General features: G+C 41.2%; 1 protein-coding gene across 1 annotated transcript in view; it reads left to right on the top strand.

Annotated features, from left to right (window-relative positions):
* The first annotated feature begins 3,713 nt into the window (after window positions 1-3,713).
* Window positions 3,714-14,462, top strand: part of SLC2A2 (solute carrier family 2 member 2) — a 126,001-nt gene continuing 115,252 nt past the window's right edge. Inside the window, exon 1 of the mRNA XM_082252566.1 lies at window positions 3,714-3,779. Coding sequence (XP_082108692.1) covers window positions 3,762-3,779 — 18 coding nt within the window. The 5' untranslated portion in view covers window positions 3,714-3,761. The remainder of the gene's footprint in view (window positions 3,780-14,462) is intronic.

The raw sequence follows: 14,462 nt of genomic DNA, 5'->3' as shown, positions 1-14,462 counted from the left end.
CTCCAGAGTACCCCCTTAGTACAGTAGTACTAAGGGGGCATTCTGGAGGTGCTAGAGGGGCACTCTGGAGGAGGATGTAAGGGGGCACTGTGGAGGTAATAAGGGGGGCACCCTGGCAGAGGATGTAAGGGGCATTATAGAGGATCTAAGGGGGCACTCTGAAGGATATAAGGGGCACTCTGGAGGTAATAAGTTAGTAACACTAGAGTGCTCCCTTAGATCCTCCAGAGTGTCCCCTTTCATCCTCCAAAATGCCACATTGGGGGGCACTTTGGAGGATGTAAGAGGGCACTCTGGAGGCACAGATGTAAGAGGGCACTCTGAAGGATGTAATAAGCCACTTTGGAGACACTGATGTAAGGGGGCACTGATGTAGGGGGCACTCTTGGGGCACTGATGTAGGAGTACAGTAAAAAATGTGCGCCATAAAAAAAATGAATCCGGGGCTGGCAACATGTCACGGGAGTAAAGGGCCCTGGGATCAGTGGAAAGGGCTCTGTGCTCGGAGGGGGGGGGGTTCAGGAGGGCCCTTCATGGTTTTTTGTACCAAGGCCCTGAAGGTTCTAGTTACGCCTCTGGTTAGGTTGGAAGTGCTCGCAAACTGCTTTTCTAATTTTTCCTTTACTGTAAGTCACTTTGTTTTATTTTGTTTTGTACTTTGTGTTCTCGCTTTGTTCTTCTTTTTCAAAATAATCTGGATTAACAAAATAATGTAGGTTTGCTATTTTTACAAGTCTGAAAGGCATTCAAGTGATTGCCAAGCAGAGTAGCATAAAGCTGCTAAGAATTCAGCTACAACCTAACCAGAATTTTTTTATTTATTTTTTTATGAACTTACTCCACAATGCCTGTAGCTACAGATGTTAATGAGAGTTTATTTTAATCATGAGCCCAATGACTGGTGCTATCTATTTTACTCCTAATATAAACTAAATGTGAAAACATTGTTACATAATAATGGGGGAACAAGTCATTTGAAACATGCCCTTTAAATATAACACCAAATTATCATCCTCAACCATAGTCTTTTCTTAGTGAACCCCATACAAAATACAGGTGCATCTCAAAAAATTTTAATATCATCAAAAAGTTAATTGATTTCAGTAATTCAATTCAAAAAGGGAAACTCATATATTATGCAGATTAATTTCATGCAGTGTGATATATTTCAAGCATTTCTTTCTTTTAATTTTGATGATTATGGCTTACTAGTGAAAACCCAAGATTCAGTATCTCAGAAAATTAGAATATTACATAAGACCAATTAAAAAGGATTTTTAATACAGAAATGTTGGCTTACTGAAAAGTATGTCCATGTACATTATAGTATGCACTCAACACTTGGTCGGGGCTCCTTTTGTAAGAATTACTGCATACATGTGGCGTGGCATGGAGACGATCAGCATTTGGCACTGCTGAGGTGTTATGGAAGCCAGGTTGCTTTGATAGCGGCCTTCAGCTCGTCTGCATTGTTGGGTCTCATCTTCCTCTTGACAATACCCCACAGATTCTCTATGGGGTTTAGGTCAGGTGAGTTTGCTGGCCAATCAAGCACAGTGATACCATGATCAATAAAGCAGGTATTGGTACTTTTGGCAGTGTGGGCAGGTGCCAAGTCCTGCTGGAAAATGAATTTAGCATCTCCATAAACTGGTCAGCAGAGGGAAGCATGAAGTGTTTTAGAATTTCCTGGTAGAGGGCTGCCCTGACTTTGGACTTGATAAAACACAGTGGACCAGCACCAGCAGATGACACAACTCCCCAAATGATCACTGTCTGTGGAAACTTCACACGGGACCTCATGCAACTTGGATTCTGTGTCTCTCCACTCTTTCTCCAGACTCTGAGACCTTGATTTTCAAATTAAATGCAAAATTTACTTTATGCGAAAAGAGAACTTTGGACCACTGAGCATCAGTCTAGTCCTGTTTCTCCTTAGTTCAGGTAATACTCTTCTGATATTGTCTTTGGTTCAGGAGTGGCTTGACATAAGGAATGGGACAGTTGTAGCCCATGTTCCGGCTACATCTGTGTGTGGTGGGTCTTGAAGCACTGACACCAGCAATAGTACACTCCTTGTGAATCTCCCCCAAATTCTTGAATGGCCTTTGCTTCACAATCTTCTTCTCAAGGCTGCAGTTATCCCTGTTGCATTTGCACCTTTTTTTACCACACTTTTTCCTTCCACTCAACTTTCTATTAATATGCTTGGATACAGCACTCTGTGAACAGCCAGCTTCTTTAGCAATGAGGTTTTGTGACTTACTCTACTTGTGGAGGGTGTCAACGACTGTCTTCTGGACAACTGCCAAGTCAGCAGTCTTTCCCATGATTGTGTAACCCAGAGGTCCTCAACCCTGGTCCTCGGGGCCCACTAACAGGCCAGGTTTGCAAGATAACTAAATTACATCACAGGTGATCTCATTTGCTGCTCAGTGATTGCAGTATTCTAGTCTTCATCTCCCCAAGGTAATACTTAAAATCTGGCCTGTTAGTGGGCCCCGAGGACCGGAGTTGAGGACCACTGGTGTAACCTACTGAACTGAGATACCATTTAAATGTTTAGGAAACCTTTACAGGTGTTTTGAGTTAATTAGCTGGTAAGACTGTGACACCATGAGTCTACAATATTGAAAATTTTCACAATATTCTAAGGCTTCTTTCACACGGCCGCTCCGGATTTCTTCTCCGCTGCAGGAGTTTTTTTTTTTTTCACGGAGCGGATGACATTTGTGTCATCCGCTCTGTATGCCCGCATATCATCCCATCCGTTTGCGGATGATATGCGGACATAATGTAAGTCTATGGGCATTGCGGATGTCAGCGGATGACACCGCTGACATCCGATTTTCCTTCCTTTCCGTTTTTTGAACGGATGAAAAAATAGGGTTCTGTTCCGTTCCAAAAAACGGAACAGAACTGAAAGGAAGAAAATCGGATGTCAGCGGATGGTATTCCGCTGACATCCGCAATGCCATTGACTTACATTATGTCCGCAAATCATCCTCAAAAAAAATAGGATGATTTGCGGACAAGCGGAGCGGCCGTGTGAAAGAGCCCTAATTCTTCGAGATACTGAATTTAGTGTTTTCACTAGCTGTAAGCCATAATACTCAAAACTAAAAGAAAGAAATGCTTGAAATATATCAATCTGTGTGTAATCAATCTATATAATATGAGTTTCACTTTTTTGAATTTAATTACTGAAAGAAATTAACTTTTTGATTATATTCTAATTTTTTGAGATGCACCTGTATTTTTTGAATCTGCAAAACATAAAAGCATGGGGTCCTGCCAATGCATATCTTATATTTTCAGATTCAAATAAATTTACATTATCATTTGTTTATTTTTCCTCCAAAGAATAAAACTGACAATATCATGAGAGACTAAAAGGAGAAATGTTTTTACTGTACTTAGGATTTCAAAGACTGTAAAATATGTTTATATTCTTTATAATTGTTCATTTGAATATTATACAAGTTCCATTATAACAGGGTAAGGTGGTGCTCTGACAGATGGCTATGGTAGTATAAAACAGTTATTAGCTATTGTACGCAGTATATAGGATTAAATGCGTACAGACTGTCTTCAAGAAAACACCAACACCAATTGTCCTTTGCCCCTAAAGCCAATTGCACAATTGTTGTTTGGCTGAGCTCCCCTCCCCTAGGGCTGGCTCTCCCCCTACACCTGTATTTAACCATAGATCATTCACAAGTCAGACTTCAATCTCTAGCAGTTTACTGGACAAGAACACAATGGAGAAGAAAGAGAAGGTACTATCGTTTTCTTTAGCTTCTCTCTGTTATGCAGTTTTAAGATCTATATTTTTATATCCGTTAGTTAAGGTGTCAAAATAATCTTTTGCAGTCTTATTTGTGAATAAGCACATGAACTTTATACCTTGAGCTAGAATCTTGCTACCTTCTGAAAGCTTTTATATTTTCTCAGTTTTTGGAATTTGCGCTGCAGTGACTTTTTTTGCAGGAATGGTTGTAGTGAATACTTTACACTCAAAACGTGTGCCTTTTGAGTGTAAAAGGAAGATGGTAAACTATCTGTCACTGTGTGTTTGGCTTCAAACATTTAAACAATTTAAAGGGACAATGTGTTGCTATGTTATTTAGTGATGAGATAACAGTGTATGAAGAGGATCAATAATCTCCAGTTCTGCTTGATAAGATTTACCGTCGGAGGATTATAAAATACATTCTTGCATGCATTTCAATAACTTTTGACATAATAGTTATCAAGCTTTAATTAAGAATTACTGCGTAACAATATGTGAATGCTCTTGTGGAGTTAGTAGGGATAAATATGGACATTTCTGGGAACAATTCTGGGAGTATTTTTTTTTTTTTATATTTGTTCCTTGAACTTTATATTTTTAAATGCTGTGAAAACTGTTGATGCTATATAAATTCTGTATTACATAATAATAATAATTGTATTAAAAATATTAAATGAGAAAAGTTTGAGTAAAGCTGGACAATGAGGATATTGTATACTATGCATATATTGTCATATGCATACATCTATTTACAATTAGGCATTCGATTTCATTTATTACGAAGGGGACATTTTTTTGCCTAGTGCATTATCCTCATGGATAGGATTGGTGGACAGCTGGTTTTACTACAAAAGAAAGGGGAGTAGTAAATGTCATTTCATGCTTATATTACTGTTATTCAGACTCATATTGGAAGTTGAAGGGGAGATGAGAATATTACTTATTTTTTTAACCATTTCTGGACCAGAAGGATTTGCCCCCTTAACCTCCCTGGCGGTATGATTCTTTTGGATTTTAGGTGCTGAAAGGGGTACCATTATTTTAGGTGCTGAAAGCATGTAATTCTTGTGAATGAGCAGCCCAAACCAACTGTATACATTTATTATACATATATATATATATATATATATATATATATATATATATATATATATATATAATGTATACAGTTGGTTTGGGCTGCTCATTCACAAGAATTACGTGTATATATATATATACGTGTGTGTATAAATATATATATATATATATATATATATATATATATATATATATATGTGTGTGTGTGTGTGTGTGTGTGTGTGTGTGTGTGTATATATATATATGTATATATATATATATATATATATATATATATATACACATATATTTACATAAAAAGTACAGTAAAACTGCAGGAAAGGGCACTGGGGGGTAATGTAATGTGATTTTATTTTATTTTGAACGATATCAGTGTGTTTGGTGCATTTTACATTCGAATTTTGCCGCCGGTTCCACCCCCCGGCGGACGTCACGTCGCCGGAGACGGAAGCCGGGGCTCGCAGACGATCGGGAGAGAGCTCCGCCGCCGCACACCGCTCGCAGTCTTCGCTGGATCCCGGAGAAAAGGTAAGTAAAACCTCCTCCAGCATCCAGCGATCTTCTAAGCGCTACCCCGAGTGTGACTCGGGGTTACCGCTTTTGGCACTAAAATCTTACCCCGAGTCACACTCGGGAATACCGCTAGGAAGGTTAATGACCAGGCCATTTTTTGCGATTCGGCACTGCGTTATTTTAACTAAAAATTGCACGAATGTGCGACACTGTACCGAAATAAAATTGATGTCCCTTTTTTCCCACAAATAGAGCTTTCTTTTGGGGGTATTTGATCACCTTCATACCAACCAAAGAGAATCCATCTTGTATTGGTCTAACCTCAGTAAACAGGACTCTGAATGGTTATTTGATGTACTTTCCATTTTTTGCTAAACCTTATCCAGTCACTTTTAAGCCAGCTTTCTGACTGTTCTCTCTGCAAACCCATACTGCCCTCTTATTTTCACTGCCTAAACCGGAATGCTTATGCAACCAGTGTGTTCATGTTTTGGGGAAAACTAAAATCTGTGAACTTTGAAACGTAGTTTGATCGTGGGTGCTTTTTCAACTTTTTCTCATGTTTATGGCCAGCTTTAGTTAGCTTTACCGCATATTCACCCCTGGGAACTAAACAGATCCTGAAAACAACCCCACTGTGAATGTTAATTGATGTGATTGTCAGGGTAATCAGTAAACAAAAGCAAGATTCCAAAGACAATTGCTATGTTATCCCATCCATACTAGTCCTGTGTGGTGTGGGGGTTTTACATACATAGGGGGAGATTTACTAAAACTAGTGCACACAAAATCTGCTGCAGCTCTGCATACTAACCAATCAGCTTCTAACTTCAGCTTGTTCAATTAAGCTTTGACAATAAAACCTGGAAGCTGATTGGTTTCTATGGAGAACTGCCCCAGATTTTGCACACTCCAGCTTTAGTAAATCTCCCCCATAGTGTGAGATAATTGAATGATGCTCATACAATTAAATGTAAGGATAAGCAAGCAACTTCACAATCATATTCATTTTTATTATTTGATACTATCACTGTAACACACCCTGTCCTAAAAATGAATGCAACAAAATTACAGCAAAAACAGGTAGTCTTTGGTTTGTGCAGTGCTAGTAACTGTGCAAAAGGTTTTCCTTGCTTTGTAGGTTATGCAGCTTGTTCATCCCTCCAGGTCATATCTAATTCTTTAGGTCAGGTTGCATTACTGGATCAGAGGTGACCCTATCGTAAAAAAACAAGCAACCAGTGACAACCCACATGTTAGTCAGAAAACTTTTAGTTTTAGAAACTTGTTAGTTTAAGAAACTTTACAACAACATTCCTATTGATAACAAAAAAAAAAGATATGTAGTTATACTCTAATCTCTAATCTTGCTGAAACCCACACAATGCAGATGGAACAGTTTTTCTTTAAAATCAATAAAATCAATGAACATGGACATTGGTCACTGATGAAGACCGCCTAACCAGAAGCTTGTGCACAGTATGATACCTATCTTGTAAAAAGCTCTCTACATGTATTTGCAAAAAAAAAAAAATGTGGCACGTCTCCGCAATACACAAATATTTCCCCAAGTTTTATCCCTTTCATGAACCTGCAATAAAGAAGAATACATGTTAATGTGCCAGAAATGCACTCACCTCTTGCAAGCTGACAACACACAGGCATTTTGTGAACCCAGTGGTGCCAGCCTTACCCAGTACATTCTTCTAAACAACTCGACTACTCCCACTGTCAAATTTACAACATAAAGCCAGTCAATCTGTAGTCCAAGATAACAACTAGGAGGGCTAAATAGAATCTTTTACAACAAACAGGAAGTGTTCAGAGAACTCCGGACAGCTCTGTATTCAAAGAGATATAACAAAAACGCTTCCAGTGGTATATTTAACCACTTAAGCCCCAGCCCTATTTCGGACACTTTTTGTTTACAAGTTAAAACCAGTATTTTTTCCTGGAAAACTACTTAGAACCCCCAAACATTATTTATATTTTTTTAGCAAAGACTCTGGAGAATAAAATGTCGGCCATTGCAATATTTTTTGTCACGCGGTATTTGCGCAACGGTCTTTAAAACGCCATTTTTTTTGGAAAAATTTTGAAAAATCACATTTCACTGCATTTAAAAAATACTAAACAGTAAAGTTAGCCCATTTTTTTGTATATTGTGAAAGATGAAGTCACGCCGAGTAAATAGATACCCAACATGTTACGGTTTAAAATTGCGCCCCCCCGTGGGATGGCGACAAACTACGGTCAATAGAGATCTCAATAGGCGACGCTTTAAACTTATTTAACGGTTACCAGTTTAGAGTTAGAGTGTAGCTCTGGCGATCGTGGCGATACCTCACATGTGTGGTTTGAACAGCGATTTCATTCGCGGCTCGACTTCCGTATACGTTTTTTTTTTTTGTGCGCGAGCGAACGGTGACGGGGCGGCTAAAATTTTTTTTTTTTTCCTATTTATTTTTTTTTTTTTTTTTTTACTTTATTACAGGTTTTTTTTAAAAAAAATAAAAATCTGATCACTTTTATTGCTGTCACAAGCAATGTAAACATCCCTTGTGACACCAATATGTAGTGACAGGTACTCTTTATGGAGGGATCGAGGGTCTAAAAGACCCTAGACCCCCCCACTACACTTCCATGTATGCAAAACGCCGAAAACTGCGTTTTTGCATACAGCCGTTTTTTAAATTTGCCACTTTTTGCAGCACAGTAACCCGGAAGTGACGTCATGGACGCTGCCTCTGTGTTACGTCATTGGAGACCCGATCGAAGCCGTTTCCGGCATTGATCGCGACTCCATCCAGCCGGCGGACGTGCCGGCTGGGTGCTCGGGGCTCCCGGTGGTCACGGAAGGCGGCGGGAGGGGGGGAACGTCCCCTCCCGCTCACCCGGGTAACGATCGAGTGGCTCCCGATATACGTCGATATGCGGTAAGTGGTTAACAGACCAAAAGGGAGCTAATGTGCATGTTTATTGTTTGTATGTACTTATGTACTAAGAAAAAGGCTCAATTACAAAGTAAAAGTATTGTCTTGTCTATTTTACATCTGTAAAATGTCCCTGCTTATTTTAAGGGTTGGTTTACTAAAAGAGTAGAGAATTTTCCATTTGAAAAGTGAATGTTTCTTTAGCTTTGTAGATAAGGTGAAGATGCATTCACTTCAAACACTCAATCATAAGCAGGCACAGGTTCTGGCTTTATAACTTTTCTTGCACATAATTGGGTAATCAAAGTCAAATCTCTCCCATTCCTTTAGTAAATCAACCCCTAAAGCCTAGTACACACAGGCCAAATGTCGGGCAACATCGGCCAGTTAAAAAAAAAAAATGGCAGATATATTCGGCCCATGTGTATAGAAGCCGGTCTTTCCAGACATGCTGGAAAATCAGCAGCCGACCGACTCCCGATCAGCGCTTTCATCTGAGAGTGCTTACCAGAGTGTACTGGCGGGAGGGGGGCCGCCCCCCTGTCAGAACACAATAGAACAGCAGGGGAGATTGCTGTACTAACATCAGATTGTTAGTACAGTGGCTCCGACTGGAGCTAACAGTTTTTTTTGTTCAAAAAATCTAGTGGTGTGTACTAGGCTTTAGTGCTCTAAGCCTTTATAGAAGAACAATGCGATTGCTATGGGTCAGCTGATGGCCTGGTTACATGAATTCTGTTCTGGTACTTGTAAGCAAATATCCAGTGGTATATTTAACAGACCAATAGTGAGCAAAAAGGAGAAGTTTATTGTAAGGGATTGGCCATACACAGAGCAAATTTTACCCCATTCCCTACAAAATGGCCAAAATCTGGTGGGTGGGTTTTGGGTGGCCTTGTTAGTTCCCTCCCACTTGACACCCTTCAAATGAAAAACTGAAGTAGCCAGAAAATTGGCAGGTGTACAGTGGCTGCATCCATGTAGCTGACACTGGCTGTCAGAATACAATAGCCTGATTTATCCATCCATACTGTATAGTGTTAATGGAACAATAATACATGTTTTTGAGTTTTGTTTTTTTTTTGAGTATAGAACATGCCTGGGACAAACATAGAGCTATACTAAAATTCAGTCCTCCTATAGTTTCCCCACAACAGCAAGCCAGAACTATTTTTTTTTTTTTACAAAAATAACTTAGAAACATAAAGAGCATGAATTTTGCCCATGTTGTGTCTAATTAAAAACTGCAAGTATAAAAAAAAAAAAAAAAAAAACCTTTTGATTCTGCCAGAAATATCAGTGACCACCTTACTTTCTCTCATGAGCTGACAATCTTGTCTCTGCTGGACTAAAATCTTGAACAGTATTCTATAGAAACATAGAAGAGTGACTGTTTAAAAAAAAATAAAAAATAAAAAACCCAAAGAGTTTGCCCTTTAACATGTTTGTCTGAATATAGATCTATGGTTGTTATAAAATGGAAAGGAAAGAGGGTGCACCAGCCTAGTGCATTATCCCACATAAATTTATTATAGATAAAAGATATAAAACTAATCAGAAACATGAGATGCAAGTGTGCTAGAAACAGCCAATCTTCTGTGGCTAAGAAGCCCTGGAATATACAGTCTCCAGACCCTAGAGTATTGAATTAAAATTCACAGAGGTCCAGTCACTAAAGTTTTCTTCCAGCAGAGGTCCGAATCATATGTTTGATTTCTAATGGCACCTTGAAGCATTGGCAAACGCTGCACGTTTTCGTGAGCGCCAAGCCAGCTTGGTGCAGCGCAATTTAAAAGGGTCAGGGACTACTTTTGTTTCTGCATGTAAGACAGCCCATTGAAATGAATGGGCTGCCTACATGCAGAACACAGGTAGCAATGATATAAACCTAGCCTTAGATCCTTCACATCACAATCCCGTATTTACAACAGTGTTCTTAGTCCCCCCCTGCACATCACAACCCCCCTTCACATTACTGTCCACAGCCTCCCTTCATATCACCCCCCTCCCCTCAAAACCCTGTCGTCAACCCCCACTTTACATTCCTATCTTTATGCCCTATCCTATCCTTTCCTTCCTATCCTTCCTGTTCTCAGCCCCTCTTCGCATTCCTGTCCTTAGCCACCTTTATATCACCTCCCTTCCACCTTCACATTCCTGTCCTCACCCCCCCCCACCCCTTTACATTCCAGTTCTCAGCCCACCTTTACATTCCTGTCCTCACCCCCAGTACCCCTTTACATTCCTGTCCTCACCTCCAGTAACCCTTTACATTCCTGTCCTCAGCCCCTCTTTACATTCCTGTCCTCACCCCCACCCCTTTACATTTCAGTTCTCAGCCCACCTTTACATTCCCGTCCTCACCCCCAGTACCCCTTTACATTCCTGTCCTCACCCCCAGTACCCCTTTACATTCCTGTCCTTAGCCCCTCTTTACATTCCTGTCCTCACCCCCAGTACCCTTTTACATTCCTATCCTCATCTCCAGTACCCCTTTACATTCCTGTCCTCACCCCCAGTACCCCTTTACATTCCTATCCTCATCCCCAGTACTCCTTTACATTCCTGTTCCCCAGTACCCCTTTACATTCCTGTTCCCCAGTACCCCATGACATTCCTGTCCCCAACTACCCCTTTACATTCCTGTCCCCCACTACCCCTTTACATTCCTGTCCCCCGCTACCCCTTTACATTCCTGTACTCACCCCTAGTACCCCTTTACATTCCTGACCTCAGCCCCCCCCCCCTCCCCATGTTCAGATTCATGTCCTCAGCTCCTCCCCATCTTCAGATTCCTGTCCTCAGCTCCTCACCATCTTCAGATTCCTGTCCTCAGCCCCCCCCCCATCTTTAGATTCCTGTCCTCAGCTCCCCCCCCCCATATTCAGATTCCTGTCCTCAGCTCCCCCCCATCTTCAGATTCCTGTCCTCAGCTCCCCCCATCTTCAGATTCCTGTCCTCAGCTCCCCTCCATCTTCAGATTCCTGTCCTCAGCTCCCCCCCATCTTCAGACTCCTGTCCTCAGCTCCCCCTTCACAGCACCCTCAGCTTCCTCCACATTACCCACAGCAGTCTAGAGCGGACATTGGCAGCTGGACAGCCCCGCATGGACGGTGGCAAGCATGGAGCTGACATCAGAAGCAGGATAGCTCTGAAAGGAGAGTGAGATCTGCACAACTTTTCCAGGTAACCAGCTTGTGATTGGTTACTAGCAAGCAACCAATCACCTGCGGGTTAACTTGAAGTCCCGCCCTCCATCCAGCGCTCTACTGGCTCTGATATCAGCTTCCTGCCTCCCGCCATCCATGCAGGACTTGTTCAGGGTGAAAGCAGTGAGATAGGCTGAGCGAGCTTCTAAATGGCAGGACCATAGCCGGTCCGAATGATACAGTGACTCGGGCCGGACGCAGACCGCCATTTAGTGATGCCTGCCCTAGGGGGGGACCACACAGGGGCCCCTGCTGGCTGACGCATTTTGAAGGATTGTCCTTTTTTCTCAGAGCCTATCCAAGGCCTCTGCGTGGTCCCCCTAGGGTCTGAAGACTGTATATTCCAAGACTTCTTAGCCATGGAAGATTGGCTAAGAAGTGAGTAGTTTTATATCTTTTATCTAGAATACATTTATGTGGGATAATTCACTAGGCTGGTGCACCCTCTTTCCTTTCCAAAGGAAGAAGTAATATCCCTGATGAAATGGATCATTACCACTTGAGCTGAGCCATCACACCTATGCACAAGAGGGTTGTTTCTTTTATGGTTGTTAAAAGCATGCTTAAAACTGCTTGGGGCTCTTTCACACGGGCGATCAGTTTTTTGGCTCCGCTCCGGTGCTTTTTTTTCTTTTTTTTTCACAGAGCGGATGACATTTGTGTCATCCGCTCCGTATGTCCGCATATCATCCCATCTGTTTGCGGATGATATGCGGACATAATGTAAGTCTATGGGCATTGCGGATGTCAGCGGATGACACCGCTGACATCCAATTTTGCTTCCTTTCCGTTTTTTAAACGGAACAAAAATAGGGTTCTGTTCCGTTCCAAAAAACGGAACAGAACTGAAAGGAAGAAAATCGGATGTCAGCGGATGGTCATCTGCTGACATCCGCAATCCCATAGACATTATGTCTGTAAATCATCCGCAAAAAAATAGGATGATTTGCGGACATACGGAACGCCCGTGTGAAAGGGCCCTTACTGTTCACAGACTGACTACCTCTGCTGGCAAGCTGTTCCAGGCATCAACTACTCTTGGGATAAAATAATACTTTCTATGGCTAGTTTTAAACTTTTCATCTGCTATTTTGAAGCCATGTCCCAGTGTGGTCAGCTCTGATGAAGTAAAGAACACCTTATATTATGGAGATGAGAAGAGGGAACATTTTTCTGTGAACCAGCAGGAAATACCTGGATAGGGCTTGTCCTACAGTCCAGCAGTGGAGAACTGAGCAGGGAACACTGCTTGACATTTCGGTTCAAAAGAGGCACTTATTACAGGAAATAAGGGGTAAAGTGCATTACTGGCAGGTTCAACGGTTATTTTTCATACTTGCAGCATTTTTAAGGAGAAAAACTACTGATAAATGTGCATGTATTCCAGATGTGTGTTTCTACTGTATATTACATTCAAGCATACAAGTTTAACTCTAGTCAAAACTTAAATTTCAATTGAATTGATTTGGTTTTTGATACAGTAAACGTGTAAGAACCCCTGCCAGGTTTTAGTGCTTCCTGTATCCTTATTTGGAAGATTTCTCCTCACAGACTTAAACAAAAGTGAGGTTTTATTTGCTGTCTATGCTTTTATATCCAAGTGACACCCCCACTCCTTATTTCATGTATGGGCCTCACAGGGACAGGAAGAAAGCTCCCTGTCTGGAGTTTGGCGTTATATAAATGGTTATGGTCACTGTTCTTATGACTATGGGAACAAGTGGATTCCTAAAGACAACCCTTGCTAGCTTATCTCACGGCTAAAAGGAAAAGGAAACAGATGCTGTTTTCCCCAAGAGAAGCTGGCACCAGGGTGTTTTTTGCACTCCCTCTCTATCCTTAAGCCTACACACTGAGGCCGTATGAAATTGTGCAGGGTCAGCTGAACTCGCACGATTTCAAGCCGGAATTTCAGTCCGACTTTGGGGGGTGATTTCACAGACATCTGTGCAGGGTCCTATGGAAATCCCCCCCCCCCCCCCAATTGCAAAAAGTAGTACAGAAACTACTTTTGGGAATTGGTGCGGCGTTGCAAAGTCGGCATTGCACCGATTCGGATGGTGCAATTGCCGGCAATTAGCTCCGATGTGATTTGACATGTCAAATCACATATCAAATCGGACCAATGTGAACGTGAGCTTATGTCCATAAACATGCAAATTTAGGTGATCTACACGCCTGTTTACAGAAAGATCTCAGCTGTCATATCCAGCCACTGCTGGGATACCTATGGCTTGCTTAAAGGGTAACTCCACTTTCGTGGTGAAAAAAAAAATAGCAAAAAAAGAAAAAACAATATAGCGCATACAATTGAGACACAAATCATATTGTAATTGAGTGTTATTAAAAATTACCTTTCCTTTTCAATCTGCAGCTGTTGTAATTTTCTGAAATTGCAATGCAATATGGCTACCTGGAGGTGTTCTTCTGTACACAGAATGTGTACAGAACGCCCCCCAGAAACATAATTTCCTGCTTGGCTTACAGATTTTCCCAGAAGTCTGCTTAAGATACAAGTCAGATTTCAGGCATCCCCTGCAAAAAAAACTTCATTTTTGGTGAGATATTCCTAATAGGAGCACGTCTAAAGGGATGCAGGCTCCTGCAGCTGCCACAGCTGATAGGTAATTATGAAACCACTCCCATTTGACCCACCCAGCACAGAGGCACAGAGGAACAAACAATGATTTCTTCAGATTAACAAAAGGTAGGAATTTGCAACAAAGTTTGTTAAAATCCTTGTAATGTACATAGATCACCCAGAGGGAAATGTTTTTTTTTTTTTTTTTTCTCAACATGAAAGCAATGTCATGAAAGCAATATGTAAGCTGCTACTGTGGACATTCTTCTAAGAAATGCTGGATGCCTACCTGTTAGCCAATATCCAGACCTTTGTTGCGCCTCCAATTAATCTTAATAAACATGCATAAATATCAT

The sequence above is a fragment of the Pelophylax lessonae genome (genome assembly GCF_965119305.1).
Source record: "Pelophylax lessonae genome assembly, chromosome: 3".
Classification (NCBI taxonomy): Eukaryota; Metazoa; Chordata; class Amphibia; order Anura; family Ranidae; genus Pelophylax; species Pelophylax lessonae.
Note: the sequence above shows the minus strand (reverse complement) of the source record. Positions and strands in the feature narration are given on the sequence as shown.